Source organism: Maniola jurtina, chromosome 12, assembly GCF_905333055.1.
Source record: "Maniola jurtina chromosome 12, ilManJurt1.1, whole genome shotgun sequence".
In the NCBI taxonomy this organism is placed as follows: domain Eukaryota; kingdom Metazoa; phylum Arthropoda; class Insecta; order Lepidoptera; family Nymphalidae; genus Maniola; species Maniola jurtina.
In genome coordinates this window covers 5,656,867-5,682,116 of record NC_060040.1, presented here as the reverse complement: position 1 = coordinate 5,682,116, position 25,250 = coordinate 5,656,867, and the positions used below count along the sequence as shown (strand labels likewise).

The window sequence follows — 25,250 nt, the reverse complement described above, 5'->3', positions numbered from 1 at the left end:
ATAATCTAATTGCATAATAAGTGACCAAATATTATACTTTTATGAATAGATAGATGAAACAGCCCAGGATAGATTGAATAATATAAATTATACAACGACGTATAAATGCAATCTATGCTGCTGCGCTAAGCGTACGAGTTTATTTACACTTTTGGTAAAATACGAGTGATATGAGCTTCGTCCATCTGAACTTTTATAGTATTTTTGTGATCATTTAATTGAAATAACTGAATATAACTACTCTATACATTTTATGTTCTCATTTCAAAGAGTGATTTCGGATATCAGGCTCATTAGCTGTGGTAACTGATGCAAAATGTTCTAGTCATTTCCCCATCTCAATGCGCTATTTTCATTAAAAGAATCCACATGAACAGCAAGAAGCGCATCAGCAGCATCGGGCGCGCTGAATAAATTCGTGAACGGAGGCCACTTCTATACTGTATTTGATGTTTTCAGCATATTTTCGATGCGAATCGTGCTGCTGATGTCATATGCATTGTTTGTACCTAATGAAAAATACCTTTTGTGTTACTCAGCCCTCAGTTACCCAGTACCTTACTTCTGTCTTACCAATACCTAGCATTCGAAATTTCGGATGTTATTCGATGAAATTTCGGACCATTATAGAAAAAAATTCATTGTCTGAAATGAAAAGCGTAAGTCGAAAAAAATTGTTGCCCTCGTTGAATACTAACAAACATTATGAGGTTCAAAAAACTACTTTTAACGAAATAATGATTGTCAAACTTTTTTACATCTAGCTCAGCTACGGAATCGTACTGCGTTTCTGACCTGACACCCACTTGATCACACTAATATTATAAAGGAGAAAGTTTGTATGTGTGTGTGTGTGTATGTTTGTTACTCTTTCACGCAAAAACTACTGGACGGATTGGGCTGAAATTTAGAATGGAGATAGATTATATCCTGGATTAGCACATAGGCAACTTTTTATCCCAGAAAATCAAAGAGTTCCCACGGGAATTTTGAAAACCTACATCCACGCGAACGAAGTCGCGGGCATCAACTAGTCAGTTATATTTCTATTAAAAAACTTTCACGTGACGACCAAAAAGCTACTCAAAGTCGGTAAATAAAATGGCGTAGATGCCTATCCAATAATAGCTCACCGACCATGATCGAAAGAAGTTCCCGCATTAATCACTAAATTAACTGTTCTCTTCGTTCAGTTACAAAAAAGTCTCGTCAGCGTCTGCGAATCAATTATCCCCCAATGCCAAGGGATAGACATCACGTGTAATTGACTTGTTCATCATTTTACCAGCGATATAAATGTTTCACTAGATGGGGCGCACTTCATAGTAACAAAATGCTCCAACAAACATTTTATTATACACTTGCTTTTACACTAGTTTAAAAAATCTATTAAAAGTAGGCTCCTGAAATCAAATAATGTTAATGATAAAAGAGCGTGGGTTTGACCTGCAACTCGTTCCAGCATTGCATGGGACTGTACTGTATATCAAAATATTTTTTTAAATAGGAACCACCAAGTTTCTTGCTGGTTCTTCTCGGTAGGAAATTCATTCCAAACCAGTGGTAAATGCATTCGATGGTTGAAAAGTACTTGTAAAAGTTTATTTGAAAAAAAAAATCTATTCTCTTCTATAATTCTTTGTATGTATATATCAGTGTCCACACTCCTGTCAATTGTAATCTGCTTTAGACGCTGATGGTTTGTAAAAGTTGAACTTGCGCAATAACTCTAAATTATTATTTAAATAGGTAGCTTTAGTTCCTATAGTCTGTTCTATTATCTAAGTCTAAAGCAGATTACGATAAACAAGAGTACGGAGACTGATGCTCGTTCGAACATGTTGTTACTATAAAGCGCCCCATCTAGTGAATCATTTATATCGCAACAGTTTTCCCTTACTTTCTTCATTTTTGCGACTCGTTCGTACTTTAATTGGAATTATATTAATGGTTATTGTTATTGTTTCGAACTTTTGCCCGATATCTACCTACTAACCACTCAGCTTTGTCCTTTTGATAAGATTATTTTGTCTATAAATAGAAATTTTGTTGTGATCAATATACTATACACGTGTCTTGCTCTTGACATGGACTCCATTTATTATTATTTAATCCATACTAATATTAACAATGCGAAAGTGTGTCTGTCTGTCTGTTATCTGTTTTTATAGCCCATCCAACAAACCTATTTGACGAAAGGTACACAGATAGGTTGTATCTTGAAGACAGAGGTTACTTTTTATGCGGGAAATCAAAGAGTTCCTACGAGATATTTAAAATTCTAAGTCCACGTGGACATTATTTACTGTAATCATTAATGGATTTATTAAACTAAATATTTTGTGCTAAGCATTGAATCCAATACTAAAAAAAATAACTATTTATATTATATCCAGATCAAAATAACAAATTGAGTTCTCAATATTAGTTTCTACATACCTAACTAGAAAAACAAATAACAGACTAAAATAAGTTTCATAATCAAAAACATTTCGCATGACTAGGTATACCTATAATACCTATTTTCCATGAAGCAATAAAATTATTAAATTAATATTTATGTTCTGATAAATGGCATCACTAAATAACATTAAACATTGACTTATTGCACGCTTTCGTGACTTGTTTCAATCCTAAATTAATTTGTTCGTTCGGCTGTTTTAATATGATATTGGTATTCGTATATACTTGTTTAACCTTTAACTCTGAGCGGTCGTTCAGTGAACCTTTTATACTTTACAAATTAAAGATGATCTATATAGAGAACATCGTAGTATAATCTTATTAAATGTTAGTCTGGGACCTGGGTGCACATCAATGACAGACAGGTTATAGAGGCCAAATTGGCAATTTTTTTTGTAATTTATAAACTAGCGCTTGGCTGCAATGAGACCTGCTGAAATCCAAAAACAATTGTGCAACAACATCAATAGTGCATCAATCATCAGCCTACTACAGGTTACTATACAGGTTTTCCTGAGCATGTGGACATAATAATATGGTCTTTTGCCTTCCTGGCAACCCACATCGCAACAACTTCTTAAAATCTTACAGCAGCGGACTGGAGGTCGTCTCATGTTGCGGTTGCCGGTACTTTTTTTTATTTTTTTTATTCACTATAGGCAAGCGCTTGACCACAATCACACCTGATGGAAAGTGATGATGTGGTCTAAGATGGGACGCGTTTGCCTAGAAGGTGCCTATTCACTCTTGTTTTAAAGATACCCGGATTGTAATACATCCATCTTTTGTAACTTTACAAGTTACATTATCTAGGTGTGTCAATCGGTACAAAATGGCATCCAATTCATGATATTTTTAACCTCCGACCCAAAAAAAGGGGTGTCATAAGTTTGACGTGTGTATCTGTGTATCTTTCTGTGGCATCGTAGCTTCGTAACTAATGATCCGATTTTGATTTAGTTTTTTTTTGTTTGAAAGGTGGCTTGATCGAGTGTTCTTAGCTATAATCCAAGAAAATCTGTTCAGCCGTTTGAAAGTTATCAGCTCTTTTCTAGTTACTGTAACCTTCACTTGTCGGGGGTGTCATAAATTTTTAATTTACACTTAAGGTTCAAAGTTAACTTCCATACTAAATGGCAGAACAAAAATAACGTTACAACTAAATTGACTTTTTAAATAACATTATTACCTTTGGTTCGTGTTTAAAATCGTGTTTGCCCCGCCCCGTGCCAAAAAGCATTTATAACGTTCATAACATGAAAGCCGATACAGAGCTACTGTTACTTAGGGTTACAGCATCCGGCTAATAACGATGTGTTCTCAAAATATGTAACGCTAGGGTGTGGCATAACCTTAACCTGATAATTTATCCTTCTGGAGAATATGTATGTGCTATATTTCGTCCATGAAGAAGAAAACTTCTCTTTAGCCGCGTCAATTTAGAATTTTAATAACCTAAACATAGGTAAGACATAACTCATTAATTTTTCAGGATGATATCCAACCCATATCCACCTCTGAAATTCTGTCTATCATTGTACGGAATTTCATCAAAATCGATTGAGCAGATGTAAAAAGGCAATAGACGTTAATTATTTATTATTAGATCTATTACTTTTATTAAAGTATTAGTAAAGATATAAAATCGTGAGCTTTATGTAAATCCTACACAGCTTTACTCACACAAACGCATTGGTACAGTTCAAACAACTTTGCTGTTTTTCTGTACCTAGTGACATTATTTTTATAATCTGGATTTTTGCTATTGAAAAGACTTTTAAATATCGAAGTACATTCCTTTAAAATCAACTTCAGTTAGAATTTTCCGTTGGCGATTGCGAGTATTCATTCGGAAAATGTTGGTCATAGGTTTTCTTTTACAGTGGAATCGTTCAGGTCATTTTGTAGGTCAAACGGATGTCATGTTCCTTTAGTCGGAAAATTCATATAACCACTGAAAATCCCTAAGCTATCATGTTTTCAGATAACTTTCAAATTGAAATGTCTGCCTAAGATTCAAACTTAATACCTTTAATATGTAGGCAATACAAGCACATTAAATTACATCGCAGTTTTTGAGCTTAGGTACTACGTACTAGATAAGAGCTTAGTAGTTTTTTTTTGCAACGAAATGCAATGTCCAGTCCCTACAGTGAAATAACAATCGGTCTGTGAGAATACTCAGAATATAGGTACATTAACAAACAGAGCCTAATGCCGTCTTATAATATGTGCTGGACCTCGTCGTAACTAGGTCACATCCACAATATGGAGACAAGAATACGTAGCGAAAAAGTAAAGTCACCTCTCCCAACATGACCCTTTGCATTGAGCTATAATATATCGTAGAGATGCAGACCTTATACATTAGGCATTTAAAAATCACCCTCGCCTAATTCTAAGGGCTAAATTCCAAAATCTAAGGACATAATAGAGCTAAAAAATATAATTGGTACCCATATTTATTCTTTTACTTTCACAACCCAGTGTTTACACTTTTGCCATCGCGGGCGTTACTCTGCCTGTCATTAATGTCTTTGACATGTCACGTATAATCTAGATTCTAGCTCCTGCGCAGTTGTAAATCAAGACTGGAGACAAATGTGTCAACAGGTAGCTCGCATCACGCCTTGCCACTCAATGCGCTCTCTTTTGCGAATGTGTGAATGCACCTTCTGCTCCGACGCCAATACACTGAATAAATAAAAGCACGACTAGTCGTCTTGTCGTCGTCAATCTAATTGGCTGTTTTGCGGGGCATTTTGTTAATTTTTTTATTCATTTATAGTAGCTTTTCAGTAAAGTAGCAGTAAGTGATTCACAACATGTGTGTGTGTGTGTGTGTGTGTGTGTGCGTATGTGTGCTTGTGTGTGTGGTGCATTGCCACCTCTAGTATTAAGTATCTCTCTGACCCTTTACATTGTAATTCCTTACGTTACTAATAGTATCCAGGGGCAGGGGCTGACAGGTTGACACGTCTGTCCCCATGATTAATGGCGCCCCAATCAGATGCACGTGACGTCACGGCGGCCGACACTTTGTAATTCAAAGGGTAAATTGCAAAATGAGATAATTGTTTATACTTTACAGTATAATTAGAAAGTTTTGGTCATCAAACTCGAGATGGGACGTTATTTTCGTAGTTTTTCCAATTTAAGGCTTTTGGAGGATGATAATCCATGCTGATATTATAAACTCGGAAGTATATCTGTCTGTCTATGCAACTATCGGTTTGTCTGTCTGTTACCTTTTCATAGCCCATTCGTTTAGCCAATTTTCAGGTATGCAGATAGCTCTACCCTAAGAGGTAGATACCTACGTAAAATCCAGAATAATTATTATGCAAAAAAACTTGCAGTTTGCAAGTAAACACCTTGTATGTAGATTAGTTTCATTACTTACAGGCTATGTCATATTATAATTTTGTTTTGTAAAGATACTAACATGAAATATTATGGCTACTTTCTGGCTTAAATAAGTAGGTAATAACCAACGTTACCTACGCAAGAGAACAGCACCAATTCTGTGGTAAAATATAGATCAAGGTATGGTAAAAAGTAAAATAAAAGCAGTCGGAGGCATTATTATCAGACCTCCTCGTAAATATGTTGGTCAGAGCAGTACTGCACTCCACACATAGGTAGTTATATAGTAACCACGCATCATTGGTAAAGATGGTTGTCGACCGTTGACACGATGCGATGCTAGCGATGGCTATAATTTCTTTGCACATTAATGGAACAAATCAAAAGAAAGAAAATGTAGATGGAACTAAAAATATTGAAAATAATTATTTATTATTGACTATATAGGTAACTTTTGTTGAAAATTTCGTAAGCTACAAAGAATTCTGTAAAAGTGACCTTTACTGAGATATTCGTAGGCACTGTTTTTGGTGAACTTACCCCTTCAAAAATATTTGAATACTCGGATTAATTTTAGATCTGTCAATTTGCATTTGACCAGCGTGATGGACTATGGCAAAACCCTTCTCTACGATAGAGAGCCCGTGCTCGGTAATGAGCCAGCGATGGTTTGATGATGATGATGACGATATAGAGGAGTTCTTTAGATACATGTATATTATAAAATACTTGGCCTTTCCGTTTCCACCGTGCTTCGGAGAGAACGTGAAGTCGTTGGTCCTGGAAATTATCACTGACTGAAATTATCACTAATAAATAATAACTGTAAAATCTATGGAATGAAATCTCGTTCTCTTAGTGAGTTATATGCGGAAAGATCTGGGAGCCAACCGCATTATTATCCCAAGAGCACTCCTGCTATTATGTGACTAATGGGAATGAGTTACAACCCTCAGCAATGAGGATTACGACGATATAGAAGAAGTTTGATAAAGTTAGTATTTTGAGTACGAGTAGCACTTTACTATTATCGCTTACTGTCAGACTGCGGCGTTTGAAAGTTGTTGGTTCAAAGCGACGAACGCAACATCCGTAACCGGCGACTGCACAGGATATTGCACAGTAAACTGCATCGTGTAACGGAATGTTTACCGGACCATATTGCCTGCTTTTGAAAATGTATGTGGAAAATTCAAAGTAAGCATTGCAAGCACTTTCATCTAAGTACAAGACATTTTGCTGTCTCCTCTTAAGAGGTTTGAAAAAACTTCTCATTACTCTAGAATTTTAGTTAAGTTGCGCTTCTACATAAGTTCCATAAGTTACTCCACTGGAAGCAGCCAGTTTAGTTAAACGCGCTGCATCTTCTAGCCTTAGCCTGAGAAATGCCGCCGAATCATACGGCTTTCACCGAGCCAATATTTTGTTGATTTTTGTCGCACTAATAGTAGTCCTAGCCAATTGGACAAGTCACTAGACCAGAGGCAAAGACAGACACAGACAGGCAACGGAGTGATACTATAAGGGTTCCGTTTTTCCTTTTGAGGTACGGAACGCTAAAAAACGAATAGATTGATTTTTTTAATAAAATACGAAGCCCCAAAAATATAACTCAACAACGTGAAATAATTTAAAGGCTCTTTCCGAAATAAACACGAAATCGCATCTATTCTCGTTCGCAACTGAAATCGTGGACAACGGCTGTCCACTCCGTGACACCTCCGGGAACCGAAATACAGTTTGGTCACAGTATTTGCTATTTCCATATTATTCTATGTTAATATTAAATTGATTCGTGATAATATTTTGGGCATCGTATTATTAAATCAAACTAAATTAATTATTTAGTATCTCAAATTCGAGTTTATAAAGATGTTAATATTTAACTCATTCGTGTTTTTTTTTTAAAGAATATTAGCCATGCTAATCATGACTAATGCTCCCCTTTCCCCTCCAATTAAGCGTAAAACTTGTGCCAGGAGTGGGTACGACAATAGTGCAACGGGTGGGGTTTGAACTGCCGACCTTTCGGAATTCAGTCCGCTCCTCAACCGTTGAGCTATCGAGGCTATCGAGAGCTTGGAGCATACTAATATTAAATCATACCAAATGAATTAAACAAACTCAAACTCAATGCATTTATTTATAACAGTTACCCTTGTAAACTTTTTGATTGTCAAGTGTTTTTGTCACAATACATGATGGTGGTAATTTAAAACTAAATCTACTAGTACATTATTAACTCAAACTCAAGTTTATTAAGATGTTACATTTATTTATTACTATTTATCATGTTGAAATATGGTAACTGTAATATGTAAAAGGAAAAGGTGACTGACTAATGTATGAACGCACAGTTCAAACTACTGGACTGAACGGGCTGAAATTTAGCATGCATACAGCTATTATGACGCAAATATAAGAAAGGATTTTTCAAAATTCAACCCCTAAGGGGGTAAAATAGAGGTTTGAAATTTGTGTATTCCATGCAGACGAAGTTGCGCGCATAAGCTAGTAGACTACAAAATAGATAAATACAAGTCTAAGTTTAATATTCTGTTCTATTCTCGATTTATGCACTAATTTCACAGTTTAACTGCAAGCGGGACATGGTTTTGTCAGCGCTAGTATTGAACTCGGCGACAGATGTTCCAAATGTGGTTATTACCTACATAGTAATATTTTACTATATACGACTGGGCACATATTGGCTGCTGTCATCTGAGTAATCGTTACTTTTCAGCAGTATTTAGCGGGCTTCCATTCAAATCTACTCAATCCTGAGGTTTGCGAATTGGGACCCATTGACCCAGTTATTAATATCACTAAAATTTTTAATGATACTTATTACCTAGGAGAAAGTATGCTAGATCGTATCATACCGTTTTCTAGCTAGCCTAATATGTTAATTCGCGTGTCTCAAAATAAATATCACAAAATTGTCACACAGTATGTCCAATGTTCTAGCCTAACCTGAGCGTCACATAACAACCGTAACAAAATCGTCACAATATTGAATGACTGATGTTCCCGCCAAGTCTATGCCGATTCAAGCGTTTCAAAACAACTATCACAAAACTGTAACAAAATATGACATGGTCCAGCCCAGACTGTGCCAATCCATAAACAGAAAATTCTTCTATTCCACACGGGAAGTAGCCAGAAGCTTACAGTGGCAAATTATCTGGATAATGAGAGGCCGGATGTGTATTATAATCGTTTACATTTTCAGTCGAAATCGTTTTTTACCCGACTACGGCAAAGCCGAAAGGAAGGGTTATGATTTTAGCAGTCTATGTATTTATTTGTCCCATTCGTACTATAATATGGAAAGATCAAGGAGCTCATCGCATTATTATCCCAAGAACATCCCCGCAATTTACTAATTAATGATTGTGACTCTCAGCAATGAAAATCACGATGCAGAAAAAGCTTGGTTAATACTACTACTCAAGCTCTTACTTCTAAAACTGCAATACGGTATTTTAAACTCAAACCCCAACATTAATAAAAGCTACAAATTGACTCCGGCAACTAAACTTTCCCATTTGAATTATGTCAAGATGAAAATAGTTCAAATGGCAAATGGCGCTCTAACTTTTAATAAGCAGCCATGAGAATTCTACACAAGAAAGTAAATTAGAATAGCGGGAAATGTAGTTTTCAGTACTGGATATAAAATAGGCGAATATTTTAGGAACTCAGAACCCTGTGTATGTTTTCAATTTTACATTAAGTACCGAAGTAACACAGTGTGGTGATGACAAATCATGATGTTTGTCTGTCCATACTAAACGTACTGGTCGATTGCGGAAAAACTGCATCAATCATTATTACAATCGCAATTGCTGTGATTGGCTGGATTCTTGTTGCAACAATGTATTGTAGCAAATAGTGAGCGAGTATCAACCAATCAGAGGTGATTGCGATTGACATTATAGCTGTCATTCTACCGTAAGGACCGCAATCGAGTGAAGTCAGGCTGCAGTGTTTGCTTAGAACACTATGCTGACAATACGCTGTGGCTACATAGCCAGTCTACAAAGTTACGCGTAGTGACATTGTATAGTAAATACTTGCATATTTTTTTATAAATGTATGTATGAGTTAGTTTGGTGTAAATAAAAAATAGAATATGTATGAAAAGGGCAGTTAACTGTGTCACGCTTGCTCACAGTCGTTAGGGGTGAACGCGCGCTAAAGGCCACATTTACTAACTATGTTTCTATAGTCTAAAGTCTAGAACGTCTAAGCCTCTGAGGCCTTAGTGTACTTTTAATATACCTAGATCGTAGAATTATTCAAGTTAAAACTTGAACTAACTTAACTTAACTTGAAAAAGTACCATCTTTACCATCGTATAATATATTAGCAAGTGAATGCCTAAGCAAAAGAAATCGTTTTCAGTAGGTAGGTATATGTAGGTACAATCTAGTTTAAAAATTAAATTCTAAGAAAGAAATGAATATTCAGTAGGTTTGAAAAGACCATAGGTACTTATGCTGCTCGCGAACTTTGTCGCTTCAGAAAATTTAATATGTCCCATAGCTACAATAGGAATGTTTTCCTTTTGTACTGTACCCAAGGGCCGTCCAAAGGCCATTAAAAGAATAATATCGTAAAGTAAATTTTCTTTCGAACAAAACTTTTCATTTGCATTGTATGAAAAACATGTAATTCTTATGAAATAGATAGACACTTACTCGTATTTATAGCAGGTAATAATGTGTTCTTTAAAATTTCTCAAAAAATTGTACTGTGATTTAAAGTTGAATATCTAACATAATATTATTAAGTGCTTACATTTAAAGAAAATTTTGATGTCCAATAGAATTGAGGTGAGCTTAGGGTGAGTGTACCTATTATATCTCTATTATTCTATTCTTGTTGTAGAAAAAATCTTCATAATATCTACATGAAATGATGAAAAACTACCAGACCGTTGTCATGGACAAAAATTTAATATAATCCATTGGTATGTACTACCAAACGTAAATATTAGATTGTTAGAATGAAGCTTAGATCCCTTATTAAAAAGGCTTAGCTACGTTTTTCCAATATCTCGCATTCCTTACGAAGTATTGTCATTATTTGGGGTAGCAAAATATTTGGAATGTTAAGCTCACTTTCTTAGATAAATAATAATTTTCTTTATTTTATGATTTTAGTAGGTATTATACCCCTAAAACAAATATAAGTATATAAACGTCAAAATATATGTTTTTATGTGTGTCTATCACAATATTATAATATACGATACAGTATATTTTTATCTCTCCAGAATGTAAGGCGAATTTAGAAGGCATTGACCCGAGTTTTGCACGCTATACAATGCGGGTTTGAAAAATACTAAATTACTAAAACTACTAGATAAAGCGAATGGTTATTGACATTAGATTGTATTAAGGCAGTATAATAATAAAGCTAAATTTTTGCTAGCGTTCTGGTTAAACCCCGTATAATAACTACCAAAGTTTCTTGAGGCAGGTAAGTGTAAAGGAAGGTGTCTAGTGCTATAGCACTAAACAAGGCGTCCGCGGCGGCCGCCTGCGGGAGCGGGGAGCCTCGCGGTGCGGCGCCGGCGCGCGGCACAATTCATTCGCGGCGCGACCGCCTCCAAATTACCAGCGCTTATATTGTTATACAGTTTATTACGATTTTATTATTAAAACATTTATACAACCATCAAGTGTTATAAATACAGTCCAATTCAAAGTGCAGTGCAACACATCACTATACATTTTGGTCCTTCACCCGTCAACGAAAAGGAGCCACGCCGCGAATCGCCATACACACAAACCAGCGAAGACTTCCCGAAGGAACATTGCAACGCGGAAACCAAAAAGGCAGGGACATGACTGAGTGAGTTTGTTCCATATCCTTCTTATTCCTTCTAATTTCCGTCTTCTAGCATTCTTTCTGGATCAGACATTGTGGTATCTTCGCTAAAATTCAATTAAATCATCTTGTCGGTACCTACAGTACAACATTTTTACTCTTAGAAGCGGGCGACGAGCAACCGTGCCGAGTTCAAAACCGGTTCCTTATCGCTTGCTAGTGGCTTACGCGCATCGATTTGAATGCATTTCGTACCTACTTATGACTGCATTTAAAACTTTAGGCATTACGCGTGTTATAACTTTATAACGCGTGAACTATTTTGCATTTTTCTTTCACACTACTTATTATTTTAACTTCAACTTTTCAAATTACGTTCTTTGCTTTATTTCGCTTGACTTTATCCGTTAAAAATGAGTGACTCACGTAGCAAAGAATTAATAAAACTTCGTGGTAGCATTAAAGGTAAGCTAACTATATTTCAAAATTTCTTAAATAGTTTAGATAAATGCGACCACATGAGCGAAACTCAATACAACGAACTTGAATGTCGGCTGAGTAAAATTGATAGTCTACAGAATGATTTCGATAAATTTCAGACCGAGCTCGAGATTTTGTCGGACGATACTAGTCAACTGCTTCTCGAACGTGAAGAATTCGATACGAAATATTTTTCATTAGTGGCTGAAGCACGTACAATCATGAATAGAAGCAAACGGCACCTCCAGCGTCGGATGTCAGTGTCTGAGGCGAGTGAAGGGAGCGAAAGCAGAGAAGGTGGCTTTCACGACTTTGTTCGTCTTCCAAAAATTTCACTTCCTTCTTTCGACGGAGAGAAGATGACTCAATGGTTGGAATTCAGAGATACGTATCTTTCTTTAATTCACTCTAATAATAATTTAGGGAATATTAATAAATTTCACTATTTGAGAGCAGCTCTTAAAGGCAGTGCCTTAACAGTCATAAAAAATCTTGAATTCACTTCCAAAAATTATGAAGTAGCATGGCAATTGCTATCAAGTAGGTACGACAATGAACGTTTGCTTGTAAATATACATGTCAATTCGTTACTAAATTTCTCAACAATGACAAAAGAGTCTGGAAAATCTTTAAGAAATTTAGTCGATACAATTAATCGTAATTTATGTGCATTAAATACCCTAGGTCAACCCACTGATCACTGGGATACCTTGGTTATTCATTTAATGAGTCGTAAGTTAGACAGTGTTACCTTTCGTGAGTGGGAGGAACATCGTAACTCAATAACTACTTCTCCTACATTAAAACAATTTATAGATTTTCTAATAGGCAGAGCTGACTTATTAGATACTATACAACTTGAAGAAACACAAAGACAGTCAACTTCACAAACAAATCAAAATACACAATTTACACAGAATAAGCACAATACACAATCAAAAAATACAAGTTTAAATAAAGAAAAAATTACACTTAAAACCACTGCATGTCCTTTATGTACACAAAATCATTTTTTATTTAGCTGTTCTGAATTTAGAAAATTAAGCGTAGATGAACGCTTAGAAAAAATGAAGAATTTCAGTGTGTGTAAAAATTGTTTACGGCCTGGTCACAAAGACAGTCAGTGCCGCTTAACTCACTGTAAATACTGTTCTTTAAAGCACAGCACACTTTTACATAAAGATAATGAACAACACACCACAGTTGCCTTATCTGCCAATATTCAGACTAGTAACAAACCTCTTACATTGCTTTCCACAGCATTGGTGAATGTGGTCGGCGCCGACGGGAAACTACATCCTGCTCGCGCTCTTCTAGACAATGCCTCCACGGGGCATTATGTCACACAGCACCTGTGTGAGAAGCTGGGTTTGCTGCGTCAAAGCGTAAGCTCCTCTGTGACAGGTATTAACAACCAGTTATCATACGTAGCAGAGTCTTGCACCTTACCTCTCGAGTCATATTCGGGGGATTTCAAGGTCAATCTTGAGTGTCATGTATTACCTCAGATTACCAACACATTACCTTCATGCAACATCGATATCAGGTCTTTAAAATTACCGCCTCATATTCGATTAGCTGATCCATCTTTCCATATTTCTTCACCTATCGACATATTGGTAGGAGCAGATGTCTTCTGGGACGTCATATGTTCAGATTTCATCGATCTCGGTAAGCAATGCCCAAAATTGCAAAAAACAAAACTTGGTTGGCTGGTTTCTGGCACAATCAAGGCATATACACAATCACATAAAAATAAAGCACATCAATCGTCTTGCTTTTTCACTCAGCGCGATGATGCCTTGCTAACACGATTTTGGGAATTAGAGTCGGTTTCTTCTAAATATAACTTAACGCTAGAAGAGCAAGCCTGTGAAAAAAGTTTCGCAGAGAACACTCGACGTGACACTGATGGTCGATTTATTGTGACTATACCCTTAAAAGAGTCACCCGAGGTTCTCGGCGATAATTATCACTCGGCCAAAAATCGCTTGCTAGCACTTGAGCGTAGATTTCAACGCGATTCAGTTTTAAAAAAGAGATACTACGATTTTATGACTGAATATAGAGACTTAGGTCACATGAGCGACACAGTTATTTCAAAACCTACTGAACCTGATTCTCAAAACCGGTATTATTTGCCCCATTTTCCGATTATTCGGGAAAATTCTACTACGACAAAATGTCGCGTCGTATTCAATGCTTCAACATTAAATAAGGGCAAAACATTTAACAGCATTCAAATGGTCGGTCCTGTCGTCCAGGATGACTTACTTTCTATTTTACTGCGCTTCCGTCAGCACAAATATGTTGTTTCGGGAGACATTGAGAAAATGTATCGAGCCATTTTAGTCGAACCCACACAACGTTCACTTCAACAAATTTTATTTCGATTTGATCCGAGTGAACACATAAGACCTTTTACGTTGAACACGGTTACTTACGGAACAGCATCAGCACCGTACCTAGCCACTAAATGCTTGGTTTCGTTGGCAGAACAATGTTCAGATCCTAACGCAAAAATTGCCATTTCGAGGGACTTTTATGTTGACGATTTTATTAGTGGTGGTGATTCCATAGAATCTGTCATTGACCTGTGCAAAAACGTAGATAAAACCTTACTGTCGGCACAATTCAAGCTGCGTAAATGGCAATCAAATAGCTCCGAAATCTTGAAATCATTAACTAATGACAATGCACTTGAACAAATCAATAAAAATAAAACTTTAAATCTAAATGAATCATTACCCTGCAAAACTCTTGGTCTTCAATGGGATTGTAACTTAGATCATTTATTATTTACAATTGACCTAGATCCTAAAGCAAAGAAAATTACTAAACGTAAAATTCTATCTCTTATTAGTCAAATCTTTGATCCTCTTGGGATTCTAGGGCCTTGCACTGTTCAAGCAAAAAAGGTAATGCAAAACCTTTGGATAGATAAATGCGGTTGGGATGAGGAAGTATCAAAAGATACCCAGAACACCTTTTTGAATTTCATAGATTCTCTTATTTCTCTTAAATCACTTCGTATTCCTCGTTGGGTTAGTTTTGATAATGTTATTCGTTTGGAACTTCATACGTTTTCAGACGCATCCGAACGTGCTTACGGTGCATGTATCTTCGTGAGAGCGGTCGACGCAAATGGCACGGTACAAGTTCGCCTTCTAGCTTCCAGAAATAAAGTGGCGCCTTTGAAGCCTACCACAATCCCCAGACTCGAGCTTTGTGGTGCGCTCCTGGCGTCTAGACTTCACGCCAAAGTGATGTCATCAATCACCCTTAAGGTACACGATTCCTTTTTTTGGACTGATTCCACAATCGTGTTAGCATGGCTAAAAACGCAATCAAATCAATTAAAAACGTTTGTTCGGACTCGAGTAGGTGAGATTCAAGACAGCACAGCTGGTCACAGGTGGAGCTACGTTCCATCGGGGGAAAATCCCGCCGATTTAGTCTCACGCGGAATTGCAACGAACAGTTTTGGCTCATGCGCACTGTGGTGGTCTGGTCCAGATTTTCTTAAAACAAAAGACATACAATTTCCGATCATACCAAACACACAATCAGATTCTACAAGCACACAAAGACAGGAAAAAACAGAAATAGTTTTACACACAACGACACAAAGTAAAGACACAGTCACACACATAATTCATGAATTAATTAATAAAACGTCAAGTTACACACATTTAATTAGATCTTTTGCTTTTGTACAAAGATTTATACACAATTGCAAATATCCTAAAAATAAATTAACACAAACATTATCTACAACAGAATTAAAAAATTCAGAAACTTATATATTAAAACTCGTACAACAACAAATGTTCAAAGATGAATATATTTTATTAAAGTCCAGAAAGCCTCTTCCATACAAAAATAGGTTGAGTTCATTAGCACCTTTCATTCATTCAGATGAGCTCATAAGAGTTGGAGGAAGACTTAAAAACTCACACTATCCTTTCGACATCAAACACCCAATACTCTTAGGTGGCAAGCATCATCTCACACAAATCCTTTTTCAAAAAGAACACATTTCATTAATGCATGCGGGACCTCAACTCCTTTTGTCTTTTATTAGACAAAAATATTGGCCACTGGGGGGGAGGAACCTCGCTAGACGCGTCGTGCATCGTTGCGTTCGCTGCTGCAGGTTTAAACCGAAACCAATACAGCCTATGATGAGTGACTTACCCGCGGATAGAACACGTTTAGAATTCCCATTTTTGCACACTGGAATTGACTACGCTGGTCCAATAATGATAGCAAGCCGTAAGGGCAGGGGTGCGAAACTGGAAAAGTCTTACATTTGCATATTTGTCTGCTTCGCAGTTAAAGCTTTGCACCTGGAGCTCGTCACGGATTTAACAAAGGAGGCCTTCATATCAGCATTTCTAAAATTTATATCACGTCGCGGTAAGCCAATGTCTGTAACGTCCGATAACTCGACGACCTTTATTGGAGCCAGTAATGAAATCGCATCTTTTTTCTCAAAATACTCAGACGACATCAAGTCAGATCTTAGCAATAGGGATATTGAATTCCGCCGTATTCCGCAGTACACACCTCACTTCGGGGGTTTATGGGAGTCTGCTGTCAAATCAGTCAAATTTCACCTTAAACGCATCTTAAATTTAACACATTTAACGTACGAAGAGATGACCACGTGTCTGGTTCAGATTGAAGCTATCCTAAATTCCAGACCACTCACACCTCTTTCTTCCGATCCTTCCGACCTTACTTGCCTCACTCCCGCTCATTTCCTCATAGGACGCTCACTCTTGTCGGTTCCTCGCCCAATGGTCAGCGATACAAACATCGCCGCCATGGATCGCTACCAACGCATCGAGGCGCTCAAGCAGCACTTCTGGCGGAGATTCTCGGCTGAATACGTCTCTCTGCTCCAACAGCGCATGAAATGGCAGAGGGGCTCATCCACAAGTCTCCAGCTAGGTAGCCTGGTGCTCGTGAAAGACAGAGCGCAGCCACCACTTTTATGGCTGCTTGGAAGAGTGGAGAAGGTGCACCCAGGACAGGACGGAGTGGCTCGCGTGGCAGAGATCAAGACCAAGAAGGGAGTCATCACGCGGGCCTTTAACAACATTTGCCCCCTTCCAATTTCCAACTCGCGCGGGCAGGATGTCTAGTGCTATAGCACTAAACAAGGCGTCCGCGGCGGCCGCCTGCGGGAGCGGGGAGCCTCGCGGTGCGGCGCCGGCGCGCGGCACAATTCATTCGCGGCGCGACCGCCTCCAAATTACCAGCGCTTATATTGTTATACAGTTTATTACGATTTTATTATTAAAACATTTATACAACCATCAAGTGTTATAAATACAGTCCAATTCAAAGTGCAGTGCAACACATCACTATACAGAAGGTTGCCACATTATATTTTAATCAGTTTTCACCCATTTCTCGGGCAGCATAAGACCTAAAGAGCGATTAAAAAGTTTACAGTTTCAATTAAGCCGCTTTTTTCGTTAGTCCGCACGGGTTCTCCAAAGTTTCTGAGTTCAAAGTTTCCTCTCCTACTCATAGTTGCAACGGTTAAGCAGGAACCAACTTTTAAAGCTTTGATGAATTCTCTGAAGGTTTTAATCTTTCTTTAATGGTTTGTTTCAGTTTCCATTTTTTGTTTAATTTAACTTTAAAATGTTATAATCAAAGAAGTTTGTGCTTGCTTTTGAGCTCGGCTGACGAGACTAATAGCGTTATAAAAACTCATAAAATAAGTTTTCATCTCGAAAATTGTTGTGGACTGGGTAGTTTGGGAAATTATTTTGTGATATAAAATTCTTTGTAGGGGTTAGCAAGCCTTTGACTTTAAATAGTCTGGCTTAAAAATTACACAGTAAATTTAAATTAGGAAGCATATTTCGCTGATAAATATTTAAAGCTGCTAACAAAGATAAATACATAAATGTAAATTCTTGCATCTGATCTAAATGATGCATTTATTCGTAATGCAAATTCTAGGAGGCATTCGTTGGATTTGAAGTTAATTCAAAAGGTACCTTCTTGCAAAACTGAATACCATAATACCTAGGCTTCGAAGAACGAGTGCTAATTAATATCAGAGCTCAAAAAATTGCATGTTTTTGGCAGAACAGTAACTACGTGCTCTGAGCAAGTATAAATTACAATATTTGCTCTGAAAGTACGTACCTATGTAGGTAGGTATTAATTCTGAAGCACAATTAGAGACTTTATAAAATATCACACTTATCAGGTGATGATGTTCAAGTGCGGAAACTTGCCCAGAAGGAATATGTTATAGTATGTTCACAAGAGGTTTTTGCTAATAATACTTACTACATATACCTACTCTGTAATAGAGGAGTATTTCACCATGTTTGCGTAACACACTATAATATTATAAAGGAGAAAGTTTTTTTGTGTGTGTGTGTGTGTGTGTGTGTGTGTGTGTGTGTGTGTGTATGTTTGTTACTCCTTCACGCAAAAACTACTGGACGGATTGGGCTGAAATTTAGAATGGAGATAGATTATACCCTGGATTAGCACATAGGCTACTTTTTATCACGGAAAATCAAAGAGTTCCCACGGGAATTTTAAAAAACCTACATCCACGCGAACGAAGTTGCGGGTATCAGCTAGTACTTCATAATATGCCTTGTCCCTCTATTATATCCTTCGAAGCTTTAGTCACCTTCTAAGTACGTTTGACCCCTACTAGGCAGTCCTTGGTAGAACATATTTATACAACCATTCAATTATCTCAAACAGGCCAAGTTTGTCAAGTTTTCATCCACCGTTTCTCTCTCAGGTAAATTCGGTTACACGAACAAACACAATTATCTTGGAGCAAATGAAAGTGTGCTGTCACTTGGATCTCGTTTAGTGCCTCTTCATTAGAAACGAGTATTTACTTACTTAAATTAAGATATCAGAGATAAGATCTTATGTCAATCGCAGACAACCGAAATGTTCGATCCGATCAAGGTCGGCGAAAAATTTATAGCCATTCATATATTCATCAACCCACCTGTTGTTGTTATATTCAGTTTTAAAATAACCTATATTTAGTTCAATGTTGTTAGTTTGTAAGTATGTACCTAATTGTTGTATCTAGATTTCGTGTAATACCTAATGTCGACGGTACCTACTGGTTACGGTAAAACACAAGTGGCGAGTTTCTGAATACACCTAAATTTTTATAGGCCGTGTAAAAAAAACAGCCTGTATGCGTCCAATCCTACAAATAGGCCTTTTAGAGAGCACACCATCACACACGGTTCTCCGTCTTTTATATCCACCCGCTTCCCACCACCTTTTTCGGCCCAACGCACCGGGCTGGAAGTTGTACCACACTGCGTTTACCGGTACTTACGTGGTCTCCAATTCAGAATGCGTCTGTCTGTCTGTCATTTATAAAAGGAAAACCTGACTGACTGATATATGAACTTACAGTTTTGAAAATTGTTGTGTCCAGAAGCTTGTTTTGTATGAAAGTCCTACTAAGATATGATTTTCAGAAATTTCTCCCGATTAGCTAATTGTTTGCATAGAACTGGATATAACAGTAACTGGTTATTGCATTGTGTGCATGTCGTGTTGCAACTTATTTGACGACAAAAACAAATCGTAAGCATACCTCGAGCGATAAAAATAAGTGCTAGAGTGCCACAGCAGACAGAAGTATACACGTCTTCAAATAAAATGTATGAAATCTATTCATCTTCTGTTGCATCACACTACAACACCTCTGTCCTGCACCTGCTGACAAAAATCGGTTGTCCGCGTTAGCTCTGTTCTGCCGTTTATTTAGGTCAAGTCAGGTTTCATTATCAATTAAGCCGGTAGTCAAGTGTTATTGATGCTCCGATATGAAGAAGTGCTGTATAGTGATGTGTTGCACTGCACTTTGAGTTGGACTGTACTGATAAGACTTTTATGGTTTTATAAATGTTTTAATAATAAAATAGTAATAAACTTTACAACAATATAAGCGCTGGTAATTTGGAGGCGGTCGCGCCGCGAATGGATTGTGCCGCGCGCCGGCGCCGCACCGCGAGGCTCCCCGCTCCCGCAGCCCACCGCCGCGCACGCCTTGTGCAGTGCTATAGCACTAAACATCCTGCCCGCGCGAGTTGGAAATCGGAAGGGGGCAAATGTTGTTAAAGGCCCGCGTGATGACTCCCTTCTTTGTTTTGATCTCTGCCACGCGAGCCACTCCGTCCTGTCCTGGGTGCACCTTCTCCACTCTTCCAAGCAGCCATAAAAGTGGTGGCTGCGTTCTGTCTTTCACGAGCACCAGGCTACCTAGCTGGAGACTTGTGATTGAGCCCCTCTGCCATTTCATGCGCTGTTGTAGCAGAGAGACGTATTCAGCCGAGAATCTCCGCCAGAAGTGCTGCTTGAGCGCCTCGATGCGTTGGTAGCGATCCATGGCGGCGATGTTTGTATCGCTGACCATTGGGCGAGGAACCGACAAGAGTGAGCGTCCTATGAGGAAATGAGCGGGAGTGAGGCAAGTAAGGTCGGAAGGATCGGAAGAAAGAGGTGTGAGTGGTCTGGAATTTAGGATGGCTTCAATCTGAACCAGACACGTGGTCATCTCTTCGTACGTTAAATGTGTTAAATTTAAGATGCGTTTAAGGTGAAATTTGACTGATTTGACAGCAGACTCCCATAAACCCCCGAAGTGAGGTGTGTACTGGGGTATACGGCGGAATTCAATATCCCTATTGCTAAGATCTGACTTGATGTCGTCTGAGTATTTTGAGAAAAAAGATGCGATTTCATTACTGGCTCCAATAAAGGTCGTCGAGTTATCGGACGTTACAGACATTGGCTTACCGCGACGTGATATAAATTTTAGAAATGCTGATATGAAGGCCTCCTTTGTTAAATCCGTGACGAGCTCCAGGTGCAAAGCTTTAACTGCGAAGCAGACAAATATGCAAATGTAAGACTTTTCCAGTTTCGCACCCCTGCCCTTACGGCTTGCTATCATTATTGGACCAGCGTAGTCAATTCCAGTGTGCAAAAATGGGAATTCTAAACGTGTTCTATCCGCGGGTAAGTCACTCATCATAGGCTGTATTGGTTTCGGTTTAAACCTGCAGCAGCGAACGCAACGATGCACGACGCGTCTAGCGAGGTTCCTCCCCCCCAGTGGCCAATATTTTTGTCTAATAAAAGACAAAAGGAGTTGAGGTCCCGCATGCATTAATGAAATGTGTTCTTTTTGAAAAAGGATTTGTGTGAGATGATGCTTGCCACATAAGAGTATTGGGTGTTTGATGTCGAAAGGATAGTGTGAGTTTTTAAGTCTTCCTCCAACTCTTATGAGCTCATCTGAATGAATGAAAGGTGCTAATGAACTCAACCTATTTTTGTATGGAAGAGGCTTTCTGGACTTTAATAAAATATATTCATCTTTGAACATTTGTTGTTGTACGAGTTTTAGTATATAAGTTTCTGAATTTTTTAATTCTGTTGTAGATAATGTTTGTGTTAATTTATTTTTAGGATATTTGCAATTGTGTATAAATCTTTGTACAAAAGCAAAAGATCTAATTAAATGTGTGTAACTTGACGTTTTATTAATTAATTCATGAATTATGTGTGTGACTGTGTCTTTACTTTGTGTCGTTGTGTGTAAAACTATTTCTGTTTTTTCCTGTCTTTGTGTGCTTGTAGAATCTGATTGTGTGTTTGGTATGATCGGAAATTGTATGTTTTTTGTTTTAAGAAAATCTGGACCAGACCACCACAGTGCGCATGAGCCAATACTGTTCGTTGCAATTCCGCGTGAGACTAAATCGGCAGGATTTTCCTTCGATGGAACGTAGCTCCACCTGTGACCAGCTGTGCTGTCTTGAATCTCACCTACTCGAGTCCGAACAAACGTTTTTAATTGATTTGATTGCGTTTTTAGCCATGCTAACACGATTGTGGAATCAGTCCAAAAAAAGGAATCATGTACCTTAAGGGTGATTGATGACATCACTTTGGCGTGAAGTCTAGACGCCAGGAGCGCACCACAAAGCTCGAGTCTGGGGATTGTGGTAGGCTTCAAAGGCGCCACTTTATTTCTGGAAGCTAGAAGGCGAACTTGTACCGTGCCATTTGCGTCGACCGCCCTCACGAAGATACATGCACCGTAAGCACGTTCCGACGCGTCTGAAAACGTATGAAGTTCCAAACGAATAACATTATCAAAACTAACCCAACGAGGAATACGAAGTGATTTAAGAGAAATAAGAGAATCTATGAAATTCAAAAATGTGTTCTGGGTATCTTTTGACACTTCCTCATCCCAACCGCATTTATCTATCCAAAGGTTTTGCATTACCTTTTTTGCTTGAACAGTGCAAGGCCCTAGAATCCCAAGCGGATCAAAGATTTGACTAATAAGAGATAGAATTTTACGTTTAGTAATTTTCTTGGCTTTAGGATCTAGGTCAATTGTAAATAATAAATGATCTAAGTTACAATCCCATTGAAGACCAAGAGTTTTGCAGGGTAATGATTCATCTAGATTTAAAGTTTTATTTTTATTGATTTGTTCAAGTGCATTGTCGTTAGTTAATGATTTCAAGACTTCGGAGCTATTTGATTGCCATTTACGCAGCTTGAATTGTGCCGACAGTAAAGTTTTATCTACATTTTTGCACAGGTCAATGACAGATTCTATGGAATCACCACCACTAATAAAATCGTCAACATAAAAGTCCCTAGAAATGGCAATTTTTGCGTTAGGATCTGAACATTGTTCTGCCAACGAAACCAAGCATTTAGTGGCTAGGTACGGTGCAGATGCTGTACCGTAAGTAACTGTGTTTAACGTAAAAGGTCTTATGTGTTCACTCGGATCAAATCGAAATAAAATTTGTTGAAGTGAACGTTGTGTGGGTTCGACTAAAATGGCTCTATACATTTTCTCAATGTCTCCCGAAACAACATATTTGTGCTGACGGAAGCGCAGTAAAATAGAAAGTAAGTCATCCTGGACGACAGGACCGACCATTTGAATGCTGTTAAATGTTTTGCCCTTATTTAATGTTGAAGCATTGAATACGACGCGACATTTTGTCGTAGTAGAATTTTCCCGAATAATCGGAAAATGGGGCAAATAATACCGGTTTTGAGAATCTGGTTCAGTAGGTTTTGAAATAACTGTGTCGCTCATGTGACCTAAGTCTCTATATTCAGTCATAAAATCATAGTATCTCTTTTTTAAAACTGAATCGCGTTGAAATCTACGCTCAAGTGCTAGCAAGCGATTTTTGGCCGAGTGATAATTATCGCCGAGAACCTCGGGTGACTCTTTTAAGGGTATAGTCACAATAAATCGACCATCAGTGTCACGTCGAGTGTTCTCTGCGAAACTTTTTTCACAGGCTTGCTCTTCTAGCGTTAAGTTATATTTAGAAGAAACCGACTCTAATTCCCAAAATCGTGTTAGCAAGGCATCATCGCGCTGAGTGAAAAAGCAAGACGATTGATGTGCTTTATTTTTATGTGATTGTGTATATGCCTTGATTGTGCCAGAAACCAGCCAACCAAGTTTTGTTTTTTGCAATTTTGGGCATTGCTTACCGAGATCGATGAAATCTGAACATATGACGTCCCAGAAGACATCTGCTCCTACCAATATGTCGATAGGTGCAGAAATATGGAAAGATGGATCAGCTAATCGAATATGAGGCGGTAATTTTAAAGACCTGATATCGATGTTGCATGAAGGTAATGTGTTGGTAATCTGAGGTAATACATGACACTCAAGATTGACCTTGAAATCCCCCGAATATGACTCGAGAGGTAAGGTGCAAGACTCTGCTACGTATGATAACTGGTTGTTAATACCTGTCACAGAGGAGCTTACGCTTCGACGCAGCAAACCCAGCTTCTCACACAGGTGCTGTGTGACATAATGCCCCGTGGAGGCATTGTCTAGAAGAGCGCGAGCAGGATGTAGTTTCCCGTCGGCGCCGACCACATTCACCAATGCTGTGGAAAGCAATGTAAGAGGTTTGTTACTAGTCTGAATATTGGCAGATAAGGCAACTGTAGTGTGCTGTTCAGTATCTTTATGTAAAAGTGTGCTGTGCTTTAAAGAACAGTATTTACAGTGAGTTAAGCGGCACTGACTGTCTTTGTGACCAGGCCTTAAACAATTTTTACACACACTGAAATTCTTCATTTTTTCTAAGCGTTCATCTACGCTTAATTTTCTAAATTCAGAACAGCTAAATAAAAAATGATTTTGTGTACATAAAGGACATGCAGTGGTTTTAAGTGTAATTTTTTCTTTATTTAAACTTGTATTTTTTGATTGTGTATTGTGCTTGTTCTGTGTAAATTGTGTATTGTGCTTGTTCTGTGTAAATTGTGTATTTTGATTTGTTTGTGAAGTTGACTGTCTTTGTGTTTCTTCAAGTTGTATAGTATCTAATAAGTCAGCTCTGCCTATTAGAAAATCTATAAATTGTTTTAATGTAGGAGAAGTAGTTATTGAGTTACGATGTTCCTCCCACTCACGAAAGGTAACACTGTCTAACTTACGACTCATTAAATGAATAACCAAGGTATCCCAGTGATCAGTGGGTTGACCTAGGGTATTTAATGCACATAAATTACGATTAATTGTATCGACTAAATTTCTTAAGGATTTTCCAGACTCTTTTGTCATTGTTGAGAAATTTAGTAACGAATTGACATGTATATTTACAAGCAAACGTTCATTGTCGTACCTACTTGATAGCAATTGCCATGCTACTTCATAATTTTTGGAAGTGAATTCAAGATTTTTTATTACTGTTAAGGCACTGCCTTTAAGAGCTGCTCTCAAATAATGAAATTTATTAATATTCCCTAAATTATTATTAGAGTGAATTAAAGAAAGATACGTATCTCTGAATTCCAACCATTGAGTCATCTTCTCTCCGTCAAAAGAAGGAAGTGAAATTTTTGGAAGACGAACAAAATCGTGAAAGCCACCGTCTCTGCTTTCGCTCCCTTCACTCGTCTCAGACACTGACATCCGACGCTGGAGGTGCCGTTTGCTTCTATTCATGATTGTACGTGCTTCAGCCACTAATGAAAAATATTTCGTATCGAATTCTTCACGT

At 37.8% G+C, this 25,250-nt stretch overlaps 2 protein-coding genes and 1 long non-coding RNA gene across 3 annotated transcripts; 1 reads left to right on the top strand and 2 right to left on the bottom strand.

Moving 5' to 3' along the window:
* Positions 1–7,939: 7,939 nt before the first annotated feature.
* LOC123870014 lies at positions 7,940–12,095 on the bottom strand. Its single transcript, XR_006796988.1, has 3 exons — positions 11,630–12,095; positions 10,103–10,113; positions 7,940–7,952 (listed from the first exon to the last, which is right to left on the bottom strand). It is a non-coding gene; the product is annotated as an uncharacterized LOC123870014 (long non-coding RNA).
* A 3,203-nt stretch (positions 12,096–15,298) lies between these two features.
* On the top strand, positions 15,299–17,297 carry LOC123870480. The gene is made up of 2 exons (XM_045913806.1): positions 15,299–15,434; positions 16,483–17,297. The coding sequence occupies exon 2, from the start codon at positions 16,575–16,577 to the stop codon at positions 17,295–17,297; it is 723 nt and encodes a 240-aa protein (XP_045769762.1). The 5' UTR covers positions 15,299–15,434; positions 16,483–16,574.
* Positions 17,298–20,015: 2,718 nt separating this feature from the next.
* Positions 20,016–24,473, bottom strand: LOC123870013. Its single transcript, XM_045913168.1, has 2 exons — positions 23,986–24,473; positions 20,016–22,299 (listed from the first exon to the last, which is right to left on the bottom strand). Exons 1-2 carry the CDS (start codon positions 24,320–24,322, stop codon positions 20,240–20,242), a joined length of 2,397 nt encoding a protein of 798 aa, XP_045769124.1. The 5' UTR covers positions 24,323–24,473; the 3' UTR covers positions 20,016–20,239.
* Between the last annotated feature and the right edge of the window lie 777 nt (positions 24,474–25,250).